Here is a 22,498-nt window from a genome sequence, read left to right as displayed (position 1 = left end):
GGAGCGGAGGGCACAGAGCAGCTCCTTCATCGCCGCTTCCCCTCACGGCCCCGAGGGCGGCCATTCCCCTCAGATCTCGCGAGACTTGGAGCCACCCGTCCCCTCAGCCCGGCGGGCGCGCCGAGTTCTCGCGAGACCTCCCGGACCCGACGGGCGGCAAGTCCCTCCGGTAGGTCCCGCCCACCGAGATATCGCGAGACTTCGCTTTGTCCCGCCCCTCCGATTAGGGGCGGCGCTACCTCACTTCGCTCCGCCCCCGGAGGCGCGGTGATTACAACGTCATCACAAAGCGCCGCATATGTAGAAAGCCCCGCGGGGGTCTTTCCCTTTGCCGTCGCGCTTTTAGAGCTGCCCTCAGCCGCCTGCAAACCGCTCCAGCGCCGTGACGGCGGCTCCCAAAACCCCGCGGCGGGCGCGGGGCGGGCGCGGCGATCCCGCTCCATCCTCCCGTACCACCCTTAGCGTCGGCAGCGCCGCCGCGGCCGCCCGCGCAGTCCGGCGGGGCTGCCCGGCGGGGGCTCCGGCGATGTCCGGCTCCCGGGCGGCTCCTCCCGGTTGAGCGGCGGCTCCGCGCGGGCCCCGCGCCCTCCCCGCGGCCCGCCCGGCCGGGCATGAGGCGGAGCGGCGGCGGCACAAAGGCTCCAGCGGGGCTGCGCCTTGCCTGAGGCGGCGCCGGGCCCGCCGCGCCCCGCGGGGCGATGTCGCACGATCACGACATGGAGCGGACGATCAAGGTTGGCGGCGGGGCGGATTTCGGGGCGCTTCGTCCCGGGGGGTTCGCTCGGGGTCCCGCACAGCGAGGAGCTGACGTTTGTGGTGTTTGTGTTTTGGGGAGCGGAGGGATTGGTGCTCGCCGGCCGCGAGTTGCGGTGTTCGCTCATTAATTAGCGCTGCTGGTTAATGAGGGGCTCATTATTATGTTAATTAGTGCCGCGCTCGTTCCGCCCTTCTGGACGCGATCTGTCCCTGCTCCAATTCCCTTTACCCAACGGAGCTGATCCCAACTCGGATGTGAAGTTTTTTGGGGTTTTTATTTTCTTCCTTATCCTGAGGATTCTGCCCAATGCCCTCATGGCACAATTCCAAATTCCTTTTGTCCAAATCCTCCTTCCCCAGCTTTGTTCCCCTTTCCCGGATTAATATTCATAAAACACAAAAGAATGTCCCTAAAGCACAAAATTAATGTCCCTAAGGCACAAATTTAATGTCCATAAATTATGTGATTTAAATATCCCAGAAGTTTCTCTGAGCTCCTCCTGAAAACCCCAAATTCCTCTGATCCACTGGGATTTCTGCCCCATCTTTCTAAACCCTGAATAAATTAAATTTGTATCATTTAATACTTTAATAATCTTTAGCATTTTAATAAGTATTCATTATTTTATATTTCATGCTGATTTTTTTTGCTTGATTTAGCTCAGGTTTGGTTGTTCTGGGATTTAGGACAGGATTTATTTCCAGATTTGGGGATTGAGGAGAGGTTGGAGGAGCAGGAGCTGGAATTCCCCAGGATGGGATTTTTCTCTGATTCCATCCAGTTTGTCCCAGCAGCATCCTGGACTCCCAAAACTCCAAATTTCCAACCTTTTAACCATCAATATCTGTAAAAAATAGGTTTTTAAATGGTTTAAAATAGGTTTGTAAATGCTTTTAAAACATGATAGAAGGTTTACACAATGTGCATCTAAATGCAAACCTTGAAATTAAAAATTCTGGCTTAGAAATGCCATGGAACAGGACAAACGCTGAGAAATTTAAATAAATTTCAGGACGGAAATTCAGAAATAAATTTAAGGACAGCCTTGCAAAAAAACCCTAAATACTTTGGAGAAATAGAACTATGAAAGTTGGATTATATTAGGACTCACAAGCTCCTAATTACTAAAATTACTTAAAATAACTAAAATTACTTAAATTATTAAAATAACAAATTACTCCACAGGATTATTTACATTGTACATTATTTACATGATACATTAATTTTAGATTATTTACAGCATGGAGTGGTAAAAGCTGATAGACCAAGAAATGCTGATAATGTATTTTAATTTAAAAAAAAAATTAAAAATTAAATTAAAAATAATTGGCTTCTGATTGTGCTGGTGTGAATTGTAACATACCTGAAATGTTTCACACTTCACATGAGACTGAAAATGGAATAAATGTTTATAAACACCTTTCAGTTTCCCCATGTCTGGGACAGAAAATCCCACAAATTTGGGGTTTGTGTGAGGAATAAAGGCTTTTTTGGGGTGTGCTGGTAAAAAATCCCTTAATCCCACAGATCTCCAGTGGGGTTGGAAAAGTCCTGAGCAGAGCTGGGCTGGGAGAGCTCTGGGAATTCTGGTTTTGCTTTTGGAATTCTGTTTTTCCTCTGGGAGTTCTGGTTCTCCCTTGATAATTCTGCTTTTCCTTTTGGGAATTCTGCTTTTCTCTTTGGAATTCTCCTTTTCCCCTGGAAATTCTCCTTTTCTTTTTGGAACTCAGCTTCTCCTTTGAGTATTCTGCTTTTCCTTTGGGAATTCTGCTTTTGAAATTCTCTTTTTCCCCTGAGAATTCTCCTTTTGGGATTTTTGCTTTTCCTTTTGGGATTTTTGCTTTTCCTTTTGGGATTTTTGCTTTTCCTTTTGGGATTTCTGCTTTTCCTTTGGGAGTTTTGCTTTTTCTTTGGGAAATCTGCTTCTCCTGTGGGAATTCTGCTTTTCCTTTGGGAATTCTCCTTTTCCCCTGAGAATTCTGCTTTTCCTGTGGAAATTCTGCTTTTCCTGTGGAAATTCTGCTTTTCCCCTGGGAATTCAGCTTCTCCTTTTGGAATTCAGCTTTTCCTCTGGAAATTCTGCTTCTTCTTTGGGGATTCTGATTTTGAAATTCTCATTTTCCCCTGAGAATTCTCCTTCTCCTTTGGGAATTCAGCTTTTCTTTTTGGAATTCTGCTTCTCATGTGGGAAATCTGCTTTTCCTTTGGGGATTCTGCTTTTCCCCTGAAAATTCTGCTTTTCCTTTTGGGAATTCTGCCTTTCCCCTGGGAATTCTGCTTTTCCTTTTGGGAATTCTGCTTTTTCCCCAGAGAATTCTGCTTCTCCTCATGGAATTCTGCTTTTTCCTCTGGGAATTTTGCTTTTCCTTTGGGAATTCTGCTTTCCCCTGGGAATTCTGCTTTTTCCCCCTGAGAATTCTGATTCTCCCCTTGGAATTCTGCTTTTCATTTTGGAATTCTGCTTCTCCTCATGGAATTCTGCTTTTCCTCTGGGAATTTTGCTTTTCTTTCGGGAATTCTGCTTCTCCTGTGGGAATTCTCCTTTTCCCCTGAGAATTCTGCATCTCCCCTGGGAATTCTGCTTTTTCCCTTGAGGATTCTCCTTTTCCTTTTGGGAATTCTGTTTTACCTTTGGGAATTCTGTTTTTCCTCTGAATTTCTGCTTCTCCTTTGGGGATTCTGCTTCTCCTCTAGGAATTCTGCTTTTCCTCTAGGAATTCTGCTTTTCCTTTTGTAATTCTGCTTTTCCTTTTGTAATTCTGCTTCTCCTTTGGGGATTCTGATTTTCCTTTGGGAATTCTGCCTTTCCTTTGGGAATTCTCCTTCTCCTTTGAGAATTCTGCTTTCCCCCTGAAAATTTTGCTTCTCTTGTGGGAATTCTGCTTTTCCTTTGGGAATTCTGCTTTTCCCTTGGGAATTCTGCTTTTCCAGGCCATGGCCATCCCAGTTTTCTGCAGTAATTCCCAAATTCTTGGCTCAGCCTTGTTGAGAGCGAATTTTGCTGCTGCTCCACGTGGAGCTGTGAAACTTTGCTGGAATTCTGGATATTTCACATCATTATCCCACTGAAAATTCAGGTTATTCATCAGAAGTTTCAGATTCCTGGAATTCCATCCCCATGAAATCCAGCTGAAACACTTGGATGTTTTTAAACACATTGGTGCTTTTAAAGCATTTTCAGCTGTTTAGGATCAAAATAATGGAATTTGAAGGTTGGAAAAGAGTGAACATGCTGGGAATTCCTGGTGCTGAGGTTGGAGCTGCCATTCCTGAGCTGGATTTGGTGTCATTTGTGTTTCTTGACCATTAATTATTCATTTTACCTCTGAGTTATAAAGCTGCTTTGGGATGAAGGTTGGCATCCAAATTTAAAAAGTGCAGCGTATAAAATTTAATTTTTATATTTATTTTATATTTATATTCATCTTTATATCTATATCTATATTCCATTTATGTTGTCGTCTTATATTTATATTTATAAATATATTTTATATTTATATTTAATTTTCTTCAGGAAAGCAAACTCCCCACCAGGCACTTTTACACTCAGATTTGCTGAGTTGTTTTTTGGGTTTTTTTTTTTTGGGGAAAAGCTGTAATAATTGTATTTATTATGTATTTATTGCCTGTGTTTTCCCTCCTGACCAGGAAACCTCCATTTTAGAGGAATACAACATAAACTGGACTCAGAAGCTGGGAGCTGGCATCAGTGGGCCTGTCAGGTAAGGGAGGAGTCAGTGAGTATTTGACTAAAAATGCTGATGGGATTTATGGAAAATTCAAACCAACAGATTCCTGTGCCCCATGTGGGTTGTGCAGGAGGGATTTTGTATTTTTGGGGGGGAATTTGGGAGGAAAAATGATCATCCTTTCTCTGTGCTCTGTATTCCCACAGCCAGGCAGGAGCAGGAGTTGGTTTGGAATAATGAAAACAGAAATTCCTCCTGATCCTCCCTTCCCTGCTTTCCCACTTGTTTTTCCATCTTTTCCTCTCCCTTTGCATCCCAGCCTTGCTCCTCATGGATTTCTCACCCCTGGATGATTTCTGGAGAGGAAAACACTTTTCCAGCAAAGCTTCTCCCCTCAGAAAAAATCCTCCCAAGAACTATTTACACTGAAACTCCTCCTTGATCCTTCCCCTCAGTTCCCACAGCCAGGCAGGAGCAGGAGTTGGTTTGGAATAATGAAAACAGAAATTCCTTCTGAGCTCCCCTTCCCTGCTTTCCCACTTGTTTTTCCAACCTTTCCTCTCCCTTTGCATTCCAGCCTTGCTCCTCATGGATTTCTCACCCCTGCATGATTTCTGGAGCAGGAGTTTAATTTGGTATTGATGGTAAAAAGGTTGGAAAACCTATTTTAAACCATTTAAAATGTCAAGGTTTGCATTTAGATGCACATTGTGTAAACCTTCTATCATGTTTTAAAAGCATTTACAAACCTATTTTAAACCATTTAAAAACCTATTTTTTACAGATATTGATGGTAAAAAGGTTGGAAATTTGGTTTGGAATAATGAAAACAGAAATTCCTCCTGATCCTCCCTTCCCTGCTTTCCCACTTGTTTTTCCATCTTTTCCTCTCCCTTTGCATCCCAGCCTTGCTCCTCATGGATTTCTCACCCCTGGATGATTTCTGGAGAGGAAAACACTTTTCCAGCAAAGCTTCTCCCCTCAGAAAAAATCCTCCCAAGAACTATTTACACTGAAACTCCTCCTTGATCCTTCCCCTCAGTTCCCACAGCCAGGCAGGAGCAGGAATTGATAGTGGAATAATGAAAACAGAAATTCCTTCTGAGCTCCCCTTCCCTGCTTTCCCACTTGTTTTTCCATCTTTTCCTCTCCCTTTGCATCCCAGCCTTGCTCCTCATGGATTTCTCACCCCTGCATGATTTCTGGAGAGGAAAACACTTTTCCAGCAAAGCCTCTCCCCTCAGAAAATGGGAATTTGGGCTGGAAAACTTCTGTGTGCTGTTCTGGGTGCTCCCTTTGTCTTTCCCATCATTTATCTTCCTGTCTGGCTTCTCCTCATCCTTTCTGGGTTGTTTCATTCAAACATTCATTTTGTGCTTTGGCTGCCTCTTCAAACATGGGTCCTTTCCTCAGTTGTTAAATGAGGGGGGAAAAGAGAAAAAATTCACCCAAAAAGAGAATTTCCTTCCCAAACCACTTTATCTATCCCAAATATTTCATTTATTCCAGCATCCCTGGGGGTGTTCAGGTGTGCTTTGGGTTATTTCCATCCCAAATCTCTCTTGGGGCTGAATTTAGGGTGAGAGCTGGGCTGTATCCCAGACTGGGGCCATTCCTGGCAATTCCCACGTGGAGAGCAAACTCAGAGCTCCAATTCAATCACTTCAGGTGTCTCTTTTGAACCTCCTTGCTGACTGAATGATTTTGTTGCTGTAATCCCAGAGTCTGCATGAAAAAATCCTCCCAGGAACGCTTTGCACTGAAAATCCTCCTCGATCGTCCAAAAGCTCGAAATGAGGTACAGTTCCTGCTTTTCTCTCCTAAAAAAAACTTCAATTTTTGAAAGTTTGGGGATGTTTTAAACATCAAAACCCCACCACCAAACCCCCATGTGCTGGCTGTGTATCCAGAGATTTATTTTTAATTAATTGGGGTTTTTAATTAATTCAAGCTGTTCTTCTGCCTGTAATGGAACAGAACCAGTTTGAGAGGGAGTTTTGTTGCCACTGCTCCAAGAATGCTTCAAGTTGTTCTGGAAATGGATTTTTTTCCATGTGCCAGGACATAAAGCAGCTCCTGACACAGGTTGGGAATTCTTGAGGTGCCAAACTTGTCAGTCTGTGGGATGATGGGCACTTTGGGGAATTTAAAGAAGGATTTATTGTCCTTGAGGTTTAAGCAACTTAATTTCTTATTATTGAGCAAATTCTCCTTTAAAATGCCCATAAAAATCATCTGTGTCCAAAAATCACCAAGATTCGGCTTGATTGAACAGCCCAGGGAGTTTTAAAGTGGGGTTTATTCATTCCAGGTGATGGAATTTTGGGGTTTGTTCATTCCAGGTGATGGAATTGTGGGGTTTGTTCATTCCAGGTGATGGAATTGTGGGGTTTATTAATTCCAGGTGATGGAATTTTGGGGTTTGTTCATTCCACATGAAGGAATTTTGGGGTTTGTTCATTCCACATGATGGAATTTTGGGGTTTATTAATTCCAGGTGATGGAATTTTGGGGTTTGTTCATTCCACACGATGGAATTTTGGGGTTTATTAATTCCAGGTGATGGAATTTTGGGGTTTGTTCATTCCACACGATGGAATTTTGGGGTTTATTAATTCCAGGTGATGGAATTTTGGGGTTTGTTCATTCCACATGATGGAATTTTGGGGTTTGTTCATGCCAGATGATGGAATTTTGGGGTTTGTTCATTCCAGGTGATGGAATTTTGGGGTTTGTTCATTGCACATGGTGGAATTTTGGGGTTTGTTCATTCCAGATATTGCAATTTTGGGGTTTGTTCATTCCAGATGATGGAATTTTGGGGTTTGTTTATTCCAGGTGATGGAATTTTGGGGTTCATTCCAGATGATGGAATTTTGGGGTTTGTTCATTCCATATGATGGAATTTTGGGGTTTATTCATTCATTTTCACTTCCATTGAAACACTACATTACTCTTAAAGCTGTTTCTGTCTAAATTTCTGTACAACCCTCCCAAGACTGAGCTTTTCCCAGAGCTCTGTGTGGGATCCCACAATCTGCCCCAAATTTGGGGTGTTTTTACCCTCAGTGCCTGTCCCTGTGTGCAGTAACAGCTCTTCCCTTCTCTTCAAGGTACGTCTGCACATGATGTGTGCAACACATCCCAATATTGTTCAAATAATTGAAGTTTATGCTAACAGTGTGCAGTTCCCACATGAATCCAGCCCCAGGTAAGGTTGCACAGGGGGATTCACTCCCACAGCTTCTTTTCCATGTTTAGCCCAAGGTATAGTGGAGTTTGCTTTGCTTTGCTTTGGTTTTAATCACAAAATTATTATTTCAAGGGGGTCCCAGGTGTAATAATTATCCTGCAGACCAAGCAGCTCTTTTGTTTTTTTTTTCCCTGACTTTTGTGTGTTTAAATTATTTTGCCTCCTTTATTCCCTGTGTTGAATGCATCTCCATTTTTTTAGGTTTTCCATTGATTCAGTCTGCATTGTGTGAAAGAGTTGTTTCTAAAAATATGAAATTCAGCCCTGAAAACTCTCAAGGCATTGTCCTGCTTAAAACGAACACAGGAAAACATGGAGCAGAGTGATTTAATTTTTTTGTGTGTGTGCATAATTATATTTGGATTAAAATATTGTCTTCTGATAGGATCTTAGTGGAGAAAATCATCAGAGCTGGGAGAATGAAAGAGCTGAGACCTGTCTTAGGCTCTGGTGTAGCTGATTTTGCTGTGTGGTGGGAACTGGGAGTTAATTCCTTGAGGATCTGGCAGCCCTGATCTCCACCTTCTTATTTTTTATCCTTCATATTGAGGGCAGTAAAGCTGCAAATTAAAATAATGGGGGATCCAGACTCAAAACCATCCAGGTGCTGTGTAATCCTTGAGGGCAGAGTGTCCACATGGCTTCCTGGATGTATCCATGTCCAGTTTGTTCCAGCTGGATGTGGGAGCCAGGAGGATGTCAGGAGGAGCAAACTGGAGATTCCAGAAAATCCTGAGGAGTTTAGACTGGAAGGCAAAACAACAGCAGCAAAATAGCCCCAAAAACAGCAGAGAAAAGCAATGTTTGTGTGAAATATGCATTCTTAGCTTAGCTATTCTTCTTTTGGTAAAGCTGTAAATTAAAATAATGGGGAATTCAGACTCAAAACCATCCTTGAGGGCAGAGTGTCCACATGGCTTCCTGGATTTATCCATGTCCAGTTTGTTCCAGCTGGATGTGGGAACCCAGCAGGAGGAGCAAATTGGAGATTCCTGGGAGCCAGAAAATCCTGAGGATTTTAGACTGGAAGGCAAAACAACAGCAGCAAAATTGCCCCAAAAGCAGTGTTTGTGTGAAATGTGCATTCTTAGCTTAGCAATTCTGTTCTTTTGTAAAGCTGTAAATTAAAATATTGGGGGATCCAGACTCAAAACCATCCAGGTGCTGTGCAGTCCTTGAGGGCAGAGTGTCCACATGGCTTCCAGCTCCATCCAGGCTGGAGCTGGGTGTGGGAGCCCAGCAGGAGGAGCAAACTGGAGATTCCTGGGAGCCAGAAAATCCTGAGGATTTTAAACTCACCAAAATAGCCCCAAAAGCAGTGTTTGTGTGAAATATGCATTCTTAGCTTAGCAATTCTGTTCTTTTGGATGATTTTTTAATGTAACAACATGAAATGCTTTTGAACAGGGCTCGGCTCCTAATTGTAATGGAGATGATGGAAGGGGGAGAGCTCTTCCACAGAATCAGCCAGCACCGGCACTTTACTGAGAAGCAAGCGAGCCAAGTAACAAAGCAGGCAAGTCACCCCCTGTCCCAGCAAATCCATCATGCTCTGGCTAAAGTAGGGACAATTCCTGGGGCTGGAAGGGTGGGGAAAAAGGATGAATTCAAAGATTTCCTCAGTTCTGATCCGATGATCATTGCCTGCTTTGTTATAAGTGACAATGCCCAAGCTTTATTAGGAATAAAGGATTGAAGGTGTGGGCTTGTTCTCTGGGTCTGCTGTGCTTAACTTTGCTTTTCCACACCTGCTCTAGAGAAGACTTGCAAGAGGATTTTGTCATTCTTCTTGTCCTAAAAGTGTTGCCTCCTGCAGGACTCCTGAGCTCTGGAACCTCCATGACCCCCTTGGCATTTCTCTCCTCTGGGCCAGGGGTTTCCAGGCTGGGTTCTGGGCTTGGGCTGTGGAATTCCTGGAAGATCCCAAGGAATGTGTCTGTTTGTCCTGATTCTGTGTCTGTTTGTTCCTTCACCCTTTCTCTCCCAGCTCACTCCTGAATGATTTTATAACCTCCATGGTGCTTTCTGCAGGGGGTTTTGGTGTCCATCAGGATTTTTGTTGCTGGTGGGACTCTCAGAAGGATCTCTGTGGAATTCAGTGCTGGGATTCCCAGTTCCTCTCAGAATATCTGAACTTGGGGCAAAAAAATTGTGTTACTTTTGTGCTTTGATTTGTTTCTAATGAAATTCTAATTGTGCTGGTACTTTTTGGTCTCATCCAACAAAGAAATGAGGTGGAAGTACAGAATTATTCTTGACAGTTTGTTTGACATCCTTTGGCCTGTTTGATTTTTTTGACATGGTGGGGAAAACTTGTAAAACTTTACCAGAAATCAAGACTTTGGTTTGAATTCTGTGTGTACACTTGGGTCATTCATGTCTCAAGTAACTCTTTGCTTTAATGTTCATAGAAAGGAAGTTTGAAATGTGAAATTCTTTTCTCTGGTGCTTCTTTATCCTTGTCTTGTACCCAGGAATGGTTCAAGCTTTTCACAGCACTGCCTCATTTTTAAGGGAATGTGGAATGTATTTGTTGTATTTATCTCTGGGAATGTGTTTGTATTTATTGCTGAGCTGAGTTATCAGTGAAGTTCTCTTGTGACAGTAATTTGGAGGTTTTTAAGGGCTCTAAACTTGGGTAGGATCCTACAGACATTTCCAAATAAGGGTTGTGAGCCTGTGCCTCACTTCTGTCTCAGGAATGCTGATTAAATATTTATATTTGACTTTTCTTGAAATGAATTGCACTTGGAAATGTGCAGTCCCTGCAGCTTTTCCTGCCTGGATTGCAGGTTCCCAAAGCATCCTTGAAACAATTCTGTGGGATATCCCCAGAATGACTGAAGGGCAGGCAGCACCATCCAGAATGAAAGAATAAAACTGCCTGAGGGTTGGATCTGCAGATTCCCTGGAATCCTGAAACCAGAACTCCCTGCTGGGCAGGGGCAGCACCCTGGAGCCCTGGCACAGCAGGGAAGGGGCACTGGCACCTCCTGCTTCACTCTGGGGGGCTCTCAGTGCCTTGAGTTCCCAAAATGAGGAGGTTGGGAAGCCCAGGCCAGCCTGGATTTTGTTTTCTGTGGGATTCATGTCCCAGCTGGGTCAGGCTTGTCCTAAAGGAGAACTCCACTTAAAATATTTGGGGTTGGAAATGTGCTTTGTAAAGCTGAAATAAATCTCCAGGCTGCAGGAGGAGGTCAGTGATTGTAGCTGATTTATTGTGCCCTTTTCCAGATAGCTTTGGCTTTGCAGCATTGCCACTCACTGAACATTGCACACAGGGACCTCAAGCCTGAGAATCTCCTCTTCAAGGATAACTCTCTGGTAAGACCAACATTTGCAATTCTTCTGCTGCTGAATTCTGTGAAGTGGCTCAAGGGTGAATCTCAGGGTGGTGGTAAAATGACATGAATGTTTTGGTGACAAAATTGAAAAACAGTTTAATGGAATTGAATTTTCAAATGCAAATTTCGATTGAATTCAATTCAATTGCAAATTGAATCACCAGGATGGACTTGGTGCTTTCCCACCCCCTGATCTCCTTGCAGGGCAGTGAGTCCCTGCTGCTGCTGTTAAATTTGAGTCAGGTGCTCCACATGAACACAATCCAGCTCTGCCCCCTCATGAGGATGTTCTGACCTCTGCCTAGAGATCTTTGATAGATCCAAACAATTCTTTGTGTCTCCTGCTCACCACCAGTCTGGATATGCAGGGATCCCCCTACAAGGGCCTCAAGTGCTTTCCCAATCCCTGAGGGGGCCCAGAGCACCCAGGAAAGCAAAACCTTGGTTTGAAAGGTCAATTTGTGACCTTTCAGCTGCCTGGGGGAGTGTGAGGGTATAAACACAATGTTTGGAAAAGGTGAGATGAGGACAGGGGGAGAATTCTGTGTTAGCAAAGCTGATTTAATGAGATTTATCTAATAAAGCCTCTTCTCCTTGTTTTAGGATGCACCTGTTAAATTGTGTGACTTTGGGTTTGCCAAAGTAGACCAAGGTGACTTGATGACACCCCAGTTCACTCCCTATTATGTAGCACCTCAGGTAACAACCAGCTCCTGCTCTGGGCTAAAGAGGAATCATTTACTGCCTGAACCTCCATATCCACATCACTTAACTCCTTTGCTGTCCTGGAAGGGCTCTGAGTGCAGGAATCTTCCAGAAATTCCTCTGCTCTGGAGCTGCCACAGGAATCTGTTGATAAGGCAAATTTCCCAGATTGCTCAGCACTGATGGTGATAATTGGCCTTTAGCTGTATTAAAGCAGCTGCTTTGGAGAAATCCCTGCTTTGCCATCCTCCTTCCAGCTGAAGCTCATTCAAGATTCCATTAAAAAGGACTTGGTTGGAAGGAAAAGGTTTTGAAAAGGTTGCTCACAAAGGGCAGTGGCAGAGGGTTGGTACCTGGGCACCTTGGCTGGCCCCTGTGTCATTAAACACAACCTGTAATTACACACAGGCTGCTCTTTGTGCTGCTTCCCCCCTCTCCTGTCCTTTGTGTTGGATCCTGGAGAAAATGAAAAGCAGCTGCAGATGGAGATTTAATTGCAGTGCTGGGCTGCCTTTAATCACTGGGAAAGGCAATTCAGAGATCAGAGCATGCCCTGAAAATTCATCAAATTCCTTCCCAGCTGGAGCCTTTTGGGGCTCCCTGCAAGCCCAACCCACAGACTGGGTCAGAAGGGACACATTTGGTGGGATTTGTGCTGGGAGAGGCACAAAGGGACAGCTCTGAGCTGGGGTTACCCTCCAGACACACCTCAGGTTCTGGTTCCAAGCATGGAGGGGTTGGAGGTTCTGAGCAAGTGTTTAATTCAGGCAGAAATGGAGATTTCAGTGCTAAAATATTAAATATTTTAGTATTTTCCCCATGTAGAAACCTCCAGTCTTTCTCAGGGAGAAAAACTGGACTTTGGTAGTCTTCAGTAGCTGGAATAAATTTCCTGAATAGAAAATTATCAGGAATCTTTGGATTTGCTGGTTGTGCTGCCTGTCCAGAAATGGATTTTTCTTTGTTTTTATTTCCCATCTCACCAGGTATTGGAGGCACAAAGAAGACATCAGAAGGAAAAGTCTGGTATTATCCCCACCTCTCCAACCCCTTACACCTACAACAAGGTGAGCTGGGAAAGATCTTTAAAAGTCTTCCCCACCCCTCTGGTGCTTCTGGTAGAGCAAATAATGAAATGCACATTTAGTGCAAACCTAATTAATGATCCTCTAATGAAGGGGGGATAAGTATACAAATGCTTTTAAGGAGCACTAAATATGAACAAGATTTTGGAGAGTAGAAGGACTCAGCTGGAGTGAGGCCATGAGGGAAGTTCTCTCAGCTCTGTTCAAAGGGAATCTCTTTGCTGCTGCCAGAGTTTCTGGATGTGCACAGCATTCCTTGTTCAGGCAGCTGTGCCAGGAACTGCTCTGTACCTGGATCTTCTGGAAAACAACCAAGAATTTATTGTGTAGCTGCTGGAATCTTGGCAAAATCATGGCAGGAAATGTCCTGAAAGGTCATATAATCCTTTTTGGGCATTCCAAAACGTTTTCCTCTTTATTATCATCACTGTCTCCTGCTGGCTGAGCAGTGCTTGAGCCACTGAGTGTCAATTTTAATTCAAGTTTTTTGGTTTGTGATCCCAGTGTAAGGATCTGCCCTGATTGCAGTTCTAGGGATGGTTATTTGATATGCAGTGATAGCATTTAGTAGCCTCACAGAGAAAATCAAAGCAATTATTTATTACTCTGCATCATAAATCTGCCTTCCTCAGGGCTCTGACTGCTTCTCTCCATCCTGCAGAGCCAGGTTGGTGATTGTAGCAGACAATTCTGTTTCTCAACTCCTTAGAATGGGCCAGTAGTGTTTGCATATGGAGTTTCTTCTTCCCTCTCTTGTCCATTTGGGATTTCCAAGGTGGGAGGGATTTTCTTTCCATGTTCCCTGTGAAGAATTGCTCTGGGTGACAGAGCTGCTGAGGGAAGGGCCTTGTCCCCAGGTGTGATTGTGCAAAAGCAGCACCTGGCACTCACCTGCCTGCCCAGAATGGGCACTGAGAGCTTCCAGGTGCTCTGTCCTTCCATGGCAGTCTGTCCTGTCCCTGGCTGCCCCCACAGACAGCTCTGATTCCATTTCCCTGCTGTTCCTTTCTTGGATTGTTGTTGTATTTTCAGCCTCCCATTGTAAACAACTGGATTCTTTTATGGGATTGGGGGTAGGATTCAGGATGATTGGGGGTAGGATTCAGATGTCCTGAGACATGCAATAAGCCTCTCACACCTCTGCAGCCTTGGCTGTTCCCAGACAATTCCCAAGCACCTGGGAGTTGTTCAGCTTGGAGCTGCCTTGTCCCAGCAGCCACATTTATCCACAAAGCAATAAACTGTGGTGGTGTTCACAGGGCTCCCAGGAATAGGGAAAAGAGGATCTGACTCCATGTTTCAGAAGGTTGATTTATTATTTTATGATATATATTATATTAGAACTATACTAAAAGAATGGAAGAAAGGATTTCATCGAAAGGCAAAGAAAGGAATGATGATAAAATCTTGTGATTCTCAGTCTGAGACAGCTGGGTTGTGATTTGCCATTAATTAGTAACAACCACATGAGACCAATCACAGATGCACCTGTTGCATTCCAAAGCAGCAGATAATCAATGTTTACATTTCATTGCTGAGGTGTCTCGGCTTCTCAGGAGAAAAAAATCCTAAGAAAAGGATTTTTCATAAAATCCTTTCTGTGACAATAAACCTCTCACACTTCTGCAGCTCTGGCTGTCCCAGACAATTCCCAACAACTGGAATTTGTTCAGCTTGGAGCTGCCTTGTCCCAGCAGCCACATTTATCACAAAGGTGGATCTGAGCTGGTTCTGTTCCCTTAGGGAATCACACAGAACTTTTATCAAAACTCCCCCATTATTTGTTACAAACTGCTGCCCAGAGTGACGCTTTCCCTGCTTGCAGAGCTGTGACCTGTGGTCCCTGGGGGTGATTATCTACGTGATGCTGTGTGGGTACCCCCCCTTCTACTCCAAGCACCACAGCCGGACGATTCCCAAGGACATGAGGAAAAAGATCATGACAGGAAGCTTCGAGTTCCCAGAGGAGGAGTGGAGCCAGATCTCAGAAATGGCAAAAGACATTGTCAGAAAGTGAGTCCTTGAGGAAACTCTGCTGTTGCTGTGTGCTTTGTTAAGGAATTGGAATGGTTCAATGTTAAGGAAGTGGAAAAGCTCCTGGAAGTGCCTTGTCCCAGCAGTGAGGGTTGTCTGCAGCTCATCCAGCTGCCAAATTCTCTGTTACATTCAGCATAAACCAAGTCTGGGAATTTTTTGAATTTTTTTTCCCCTGTCCTAGTGTTTAATGTCGATGTCTCTTTTGTTGGGGTGAATTGTGTATTGAGTCTTCAAGGGGAGTGGGAGCACTGAAGGGTTTCAGGATAACACAGATTTCCTGGGATAACATTTGAATTCCTGTGAAAATCAAGTGCCTTCAATGGGATGTGGTAAATCTGTCCCCTAAAGCCCTGTGCACATCATACAGAGCCTAAAAAGAGTCAGGCAGGAAGATGGAGAGGGAGATGAAGATCTGCCATGAGGTGCCAGACTCAGATAAGGTTTTGCATGGATGTTTTATTCCAATGCTAATGGAGCCTGTTTTCCATGCAGGGCACATCCCTCAGCTGGGAGTGTTTCAAAGACTTGGTCTGTTTGGGAGCAAGAACATGGCACTGATTAGGGCTTGACCTCACTGATTTTTGAAAAAGACTTACTGCCTTTGCAGCATCAGAGGAGCTAAGAGAATAAAAGCAATATATATAGGAAAAAAAAATCAGTTGGGGAAGTAATTTAAAAGTGTCACTGGCTCCTGAGATGTACTGTAAATTCTCCATTGTTTGGAGAGGGTGCTGGGACCTTTTCAGAGCTGTGCAGGAGAACCCCCAACCTTTCATTAAATTAACTTTCTTTATACAAGGTCGGCTCTATTCTCACACAGAAACTCCACAGGCAAAAGGTTTCATTGTCTTCCAAAATTCCCATGAAAGTCAGCTCTGAGGATGTTGTCCCATGGATCCAGGCTCATTTCTGACCTCAGGCTTAATGAGGGTTTGATAATGGCTTAGGATCTGGGAAATGCATGGAAAAGGAATGCACGTGGCTGCTATCAAAAGTGAGCTCAACCTGCTTGGCAGCAAGTGGGATTTCTGCTCTCCCCTGTGGTGCTGCTGACATTTTGTACAAGTTATTTCCACTTTCTTGGTACATTAAACAATTGTGCTCTGCAGCCAAGAAGCTGATCTGGAGTTGTCTGAGGAAGTGTGACAGGCTCATGGAGTCATTCCCATTCTCATTCAGACTTTGGGATGACTTGTCAGCACTCTGTGGGAATTCCTGCTTTTTTATTTAGTTGTGCTCGTCATGAGAACACAAATTTATCTGCAAATCCTTTTTCCAGGGTTTCATGCTAGAAAAGATTGATTTCATTGAGTTTTCAGTTGCTTTTTATTTTGAGGGACTAGAACCAAAGTGTTCATGACTTGAGGATTTTTCAGGGCATGGTGGGAGCAGTGAATCCTGCAGAGTTTCCACGCCCAGAGTCCTTGGGATGAGTGTAACCTGTTCTGGGGAGAGCATTTCCAGGGAGTGCCAGCCTGGATCATTTCCAGCTCCTCTGGAGGTGATTTCCCACCTGGGAGCTGAGCTGTGGAATTCAGCAGCACAGGGGTACCCCAGGAATGCCTTTAGCACCCTCCTTTGCCCTGGATGAGCTGTGACACCATTAAACCACTGCAAGCTCAGGGAGCTGGGACAGATTTTGAGATTTTGCCCCAAAATGAGGTAGTTTGAGCTCTTGGCAAAGCTGATTTTTTAGCCTTGAAAATACTTAAATGCATTTAAATCACCAAACTCCTCCTTAAGGATTTATTCTTTCCTCCCCAGGCTGCTGAAGGTGAAGCCTGAGGAACGTCTGACCATTGAGGGGGTGTTGGACCATCCCTGGCTCAATTCCACTGAGGCCCTGGACAACATCCTGCCCTCTGCCCAGCTGATGATGGACAAGGTCTGAGCAGCAGTGACTTGGTCAGGAATGTTGCACAGGAGCAGGAGAGCTCTGGGATGGGTGAAGGGCTTTTTTTGATGTGGGGTTATGCAGAGAAGGAGCTTCTCTTCTGCTTTAGGAGAGGCTGAGATCATAGGGAGAAAATGGAAACAGGAATTAAAATGGGAATAAAGTGTGAAATTTGGGCTTGAAGGAGATGCTCCCAGACTGGTGTGATGAGCAGCCATGTGCTGATGGTGGAAAGCAGAGCCTGAGGGATCTTCCACAGCTCTTTGCTCTTTTTGCCATGTTTTATGAGGTCATACAGCAATGACCTCACTAATTAAACAAATAGTCCTTGTTTCCTTTCATTTCTGCTCAAAGAGGATTTCAGTCAATCTTGTGAACCATGAGAAGATGATCCTTTGTCCTGTTTCCCCCAGGGATATTTTGTCACTGATTTTAGATGTAACCATACCTTGCTTCATGCAAACCTGATTTTTCTTGCACATCTCCAAAATAAACCAAATTTTGGTGTCTTTTTTTTTTTTTGCCCATGGCAAACACTGTCCATTGTCTTTGCAGGCCATGGTGGCTGGGATCCAGCAGGCTCATGCAGAACAACTTGCAAACATGAGAATCCAAGACCTCAAAGTGAGCCTGAAGCCCCTTCACTCCGTGAACAACCCGATCCTGCGCAAGCGGAAACTCCTGGGGTAACTCCAGAGCTGGGCTTGCAAGGACAACCTGGAGCCAGCTGGGATGGCTGGGAAATGCCTTTGGGGATGGCACAGGCTCAGCTGTGGTGGTTTAACACAATTCTGGTGTTGCTCAGACAAATCATAGTGGCACAGTGTGGTTTTTCTGTCAAGATGTGCCAGTGAGGGCAGGAGGGAGGTTTGGCCCTGTTCCTGCATTGAACAGATTCCTGTTGGGATGGTGGGTCACATGTAAGATAAGGCAAACTGGGAGAAAAATTTTAAGATATTTTTTCTCATTCTAACATTTATTTACTGAAGAAGTCAGGTAAACTCTCTGTCTCTCTCTCTCTCTTTGTTCGAATTAATCTGAAAAACAGACTCATACATTTTATTTATCCTCTACCTAAAGGAATATTCCTTTAAATTACTTCAAATTCCTTTAAATTTGAAGTAATTTAAAGGAATATTCCTCCTTTTAATATAGGACAAGAATTCTAATTAATGCTGAACCTGCCTCCCAGTTTCCCAGAGAGGGAAGGAGCTGTGTTAGACTGCAGCAGTTACACAACAAGTAACGAGCTTGAGCTCGTTAAATTCTAATTATTCCCCCCTTGTTCTTGTGCAGCACCAAGCCAAAGGATGGTGTTTACATCCATGACCCTGAGAATGGAAGCAATGACTCCAACGTGGCTCTGGAGAAGCTCAGAGATGTGATTGCTCAGTGCATTCTACCACAGGCTGGTAAAGGTTGCCACTTTTAAGAACCTTTTATTCCTAAATGTGCAAGATCCCCACTTTGGGTCTGTCTGTGTCAGTGGTGAGGAAGGAAGAAAAGTCCTGGGCAGCCTCTGAGCTGGGATTTGGGTTCATGTGGAATTTTAGTGACATGCAGAGCTGTTAAAAGAACTTTTAAACAGGAATATTTGGTTTAAAGGCCATTTCCTGGTTTGTGTGGGTCAGCAGGAATAACTGCCCAGTTTGAATCCAAACCTCCTGTGTCCCTCTGTTGTCCCAACCAGGAGAGAATGAAGATGAGAAGTTGAATGAAGTGATGCAGGAGGCCTGGAAATACAACAGGGAGTGCAAATTGCTGCGGGACACCCTGCAGAGCTTCAGCTGGAACGGTGAGAATTCCTGCTCACCCCAGGGAGGGTGGAACAGGGGGAAGCACAGACCTCCTGCTATGGAAATAACCCCAGATTTATTGGATTTGGGCTGATTTAGGGTTTGACACTGTTTTATCCCTTCTGCCAGAACTGGTGTTCCCAAAATGGGGGTGAAAATGTTGCTTTGAAATTTCTATTTGAGGGTCAGGGTTGAGTTTTCTGAAGCACCAGGAATGTAACAGCACAAATGGATTGTGATGGAAAGGGGAATTTTAAACTGTCTGAGGGCAGGGATAGATGGGATATATACAAAAAACCTTCCCTGTGAGGGTGGGGAGCCCTGGACAGAGAAGCTGTGGCTGCCTCATCCCTGGAAGTCTCTAAGGAGGGGTTGGACAGGGCTTGGAGCAGCCTGGGATAGTGGAAGGTGTCCCTGCCCAGATGACTTTTAAGGTCCTTTCCAACTATTCCAGGATTCTCTGATCCTTTCAGGAACCTGTTGAGCTGCTTTCCATCCAGCTGTTTATTCCCTCTTTCTGCTGGAGGCTGCTCCTCCCTGTCAGCTCAGTTTGGGTGGGAAGCAGAACAAAACCAGGACAGGCACCTTGGGATGCTCAGGTGGTTCCCAGGAGCAGGTGCTGATGGATGGGAGGGAGCAGGAGCATCACTCAGCTTCACAAGGGCTGATCCTGCTTCCTCCTCTGTTCTGTTTGCTTGACTTTCATTGAGATCTTTAATTGCTCCATTTTTCCATGGTCTCTAAGTCCTTTTGGATCCTGTGCTGCTGTTGCCCTAAGTCTGTGTTTAATTCCATTGGGATTCCTTAATTAATTAAACAATTCCATTGTTTAATTCCAGCTGGGATTGCTTTCCTCCTTGTGCCCAGCTCCAGCTGATTCCCTCTTTTTGTTTTTTTCCCCTTCCAGGCAGAGGATTCACAGACAAAGTGGATCGACTAAAACTGGCAGAAATTGTCAAACAAGTGATCGAAGAGCAGACAAATTCCCACGACTCTCAATAGCTGGAGCTTCTTAATCTTATTTTTTTTACCATTTAAGATTTATTCTTTAACTGTAAAAAGTATTTTTATGTAAATTAATAAATCATAATTATTTCATTAAATTTCCATACTGCTTGAAAATGCTGTATAGTTGTAGATACAAAAAAAAAAAATCATTGGTACTGTAATATTTTTTTAAAACTCAGTTCCTCGAGGTATATATGATCACTTATGTACTGTTAATCACGAGCCCCACAAATGGGGTGGATTTTATTGTTAAAAACCATTTTTTTTCTTAATAACCAGTTGCAGAAGCTGCCTTTCACCTGTCACAGCCAGCCCCTGCAGTGACTGTATGAGAAGGAGAGCCACAGTTTCTCAAGGCCCTGCTCAGTGAGTACTTGAAGCAAGTGCTGTGAAATGCAAATTCACAGCTCCCCTTGGCACCTAAATTCCAGGTCTTTAGGTAGAGAAAAAATCAATTAAATACCCTTCAGTTTGGCTCGGTGCCTGGCCCATGTGCTTGCTGAAGTTTTCAGTTCTGAGCAGTGACTCTCTTTTTTTGTCATCTTCCCCATCTCCCTCAGACCTTCTTTAAGGCTTAACCTCCTCTCTTTCTTTCTCCTCATCTTCCTCAGAGCTTTTTTAAGGCTGAATCAGCCATTCAGCACAAAACTCTTCTTTTTCTCACCTTGTCCAAGAGCAGAACAGAAGAATGTTCAAGTCTTTATGCACAAATTCTTTTAATTTCCATGGTGGGATCTTCTATGGACCGAGACCAGCCTGGGCTTTGTTTGTTTGGGATATTCCCATTCTTTCCTTCCTAGAAGATCCAAGCTTGGGTTTTGAGTTGTCCTCTTGTTTGGCAGAGCTCCCAGTGCTCTGGGGAACCCCTGGGATTTCTCTGGAGCCCAAATTCTCATCTCTGATGCCTTCAAGCTCCTTCTTGGGGGAGCCACAACTGCAGGGCTGCTCCCTGCTCCCCAGGGCAGGTTCTTTCTCTAGTCTGGAACATTGGCTCCAAAAGCTGCTTTTTTAAATCCTGATGAAGCAAACCAATGGCAAGAATCTGTACATAGTTCTAGTTTTCTACCTTTTCTGCTTCTCTTTCTTTCAAAGATCGGGCGGAGGCTTTTTATAGAGCTATTTTGGTACCAAATCCGTGCAGACACCGGCTGAGTTTGGTCTGCAGACTGAAGTGCCAACCCAGGGCCCTCAGTGACCACTCCTGAACGTTGTTGTCTTTCACAGCTCATCCATTTTTGGGTTTACATTGACCAACCTGAGCCATCGATCTCCCAGTTCTCTCCTACAAAAGTCCAGCCTTGTTGGTTTTTTTTTTTTTTTTTGTTTCTTTTCTATACCAAAATTTCCTTGCAGCTTTAGCTGGATGGCAAAGCAGTGTCTGACTCTTTCTATACAATTTTCTAAACAGTGACTTGTTTTTTCTACATGAAGGAGATGTTTTGTTTCCTGTTCTCTGTCAGCTTTCCCTAATCCTGTGGACAGTTTTTTCCAATGCAGGGTAAGAACAGTCCCTGCTTATCCGTGCTCTGATGGGAGCAGGGAGTGTTTGTAAACACCTCTGACATTACCTGGAATATTTGTGCACTGACCTCTTGATGAAAACTGAAGAGAAGTAGCAAAAATTGAGAGTTTTTGTCACTTTTTTGGCTGTACCATCAAGCCCTGTTATGTGCATTTCTGTCCTTGCTCTAATTCTAGGTCATGTCTTGAAATAGTTTCATTTTGAACTTGAAATCCATGTTTTTTCTGAGGAATTGAAACTTTCAAGTGTGGCAGATAGAGATGGAAACAAGGAAATCACCTTTGTTTGAATGGCAGAGCAAAAAATCCCCTCCAAAAGCACTTTGTGACTCTGCCCTCCCAGCAGGAAAATCCTCAGGCAGATTTTGGGAGTCAGAATTTATTGGAAGTGCAGTCAGAGAGGAAGGTGGGATCTGATGTGTGTTAGAGGATTCCTCCTGTTCTTCATCCCTCAAGTGCTGCTGATCCTGAGGTGGGAACATCTGTACAAATTTGCAAGGGCTTTTGCCACAAGGAACTGCTTTTGATGGATTTAATCTCCATTTTCTTGTCTGTGATAAATAATAAGAGCCTGATTTGAAGCAGAGGGAGGAGGGATGGATTAAGAAAACACAATTTGAAGACTCAAGGTCAAATGGTTTTGTTTCTATGAGAAAGTTGATTTTTTTACTCTTGGAAAAGTTCTGTTTTACATTTCAAAGTTCAATAACTTTCATTTATGTGTTTGAAACTAGCATTTGATTTTTTCCTTCCTGGGTTTAGTTGATTTTTCAGTTGAAGCTAGTGCAAGACACCTTGTCTTGATTCTCTGAGGCTTGACTTGGTAATAAATCTACTGATCCTTTGTAGCAGAATGTGAATATTGTAAATATCTCGAGCTGGAAGTGTGGGATCAAAGAAGAATTTCTTTGTACAAACACTAAAAATATGTGGGAAAGCTCTGGAGGTTGTTGGGTTTTGGGTTTTTTTAGAATTTTATTTAAGTGAAGAAAAATGTCTGAAATCATTTGACCTTTTCAAAATTTTCTGTATAACTGGCTTCTCCTGTGATTTGATTTTTTGAAGCTTTTCTATATCTATTAAAATTAGGAGAACCTGATTAGTGAAAGAGATTTTGATTGGAAATAGCAACATGTCAAACTTTTGCTGTCATTACTTCTGGATTTTCTTTTGGAAACTCAAGTCTGTGCCCATGTTTAACTCCTGTGTGTTAAAATGTTCTCACTTCTCCTCTCAGTGTTCCCTGTTAGTTCCTTTTGGATCAGTATTACATTGTAAATATTACCCATCCTGTATATAAATGATTTTACTAAACTCAAAAGTTCCTTCCTGGTTTTGTTTGGTTCCCAAATCCCTGCAGAGAGAAGAAGGAAGGAGCAGGAGGGAAGAGCAGCAGGATTCTGCTTTTC

At 43.8% G+C, this 22,498-nt stretch overlaps 1 protein-coding gene across 8 annotated transcripts; it reads left to right on the top strand.

Moving 5' to 3' along the window:
- Positions 1–379: 379 nt before the first annotated feature.
- Positions 380–20,893, top strand: MAPKAPK5 (MAPK activated protein kinase 5). Of its 8 annotated transcripts, none has more exons than XM_058817009.1 (14): positions 380–734; positions 4,406–4,479; positions 6,169–6,244; positions 7,560–7,657; positions 9,107–9,260; positions 10,934–11,023; positions 11,647–11,742; positions 12,735–12,815; positions 14,659–14,846; positions 16,635–16,755; positions 17,320–17,450; positions 18,061–18,182; positions 18,455–18,559; positions 19,468–20,893. In XM_058817009.1, exons 1-14 carry the CDS (start codon positions 699–701, stop codon positions 19,560–19,562), a joined length of 1,467 nt encoding a protein of 488 aa, XP_058672992.1. In that variant the 5' UTR covers positions 380–698; the 3' UTR covers positions 19,563–20,893. The 8 variants fall into 8 exon arrangements, with proteins under 8 accessions (XP_058672992.1, XP_058672989.1, XP_058672990.1 ...); XM_058817010.1 differs by having other exon boundaries at positions 383–734; positions 18,061–18,176; positions 19,468–20,890; XM_058817011.1 differs by having other exon boundaries at positions 384–734; positions 9,107–9,215; positions 19,468–20,889.
- The last annotated feature ends 1,605 nt before the right edge of the window (positions 20,894–22,498 follow it).

This window comes from Ammospiza caudacuta, chromosome 18 (assembly GCF_027887145.1).
Source record: "Ammospiza caudacuta isolate bAmmCau1 chromosome 18, bAmmCau1.pri, whole genome shotgun sequence".
In the NCBI taxonomy this organism is placed as follows: domain Eukaryota; kingdom Metazoa; phylum Chordata; class Aves; order Passeriformes; family Passerellidae; genus Ammospiza; species Ammospiza caudacuta.
The sequence above is the reverse complement of the archived record's forward strand: the minus strand, read 5'-3'. Positions and strand labels throughout refer to the sequence as shown.

Coding starts and splice junctions, on each gene's coding strand:
- MAPKAPK5 (XM_058817009.1), top strand. CDS start 699: ATGTCGCACGATCACGACATGGAGCGGACGATCAAG. Junction 735..4,405: donor ACATGGAGCGGACGATCAAG/GTTGGCGGCGGG, acceptor CCTCCTGACCAG/GAAACCTCCATTTTAGAGGA. Junction 14,847..16,634: donor GCAAAAGACATTGTCAGAAA/GTGAGTCCTTGA, acceptor TTTCCTCCCCAG/GCTGCTGAAGGTGAAGCCTG.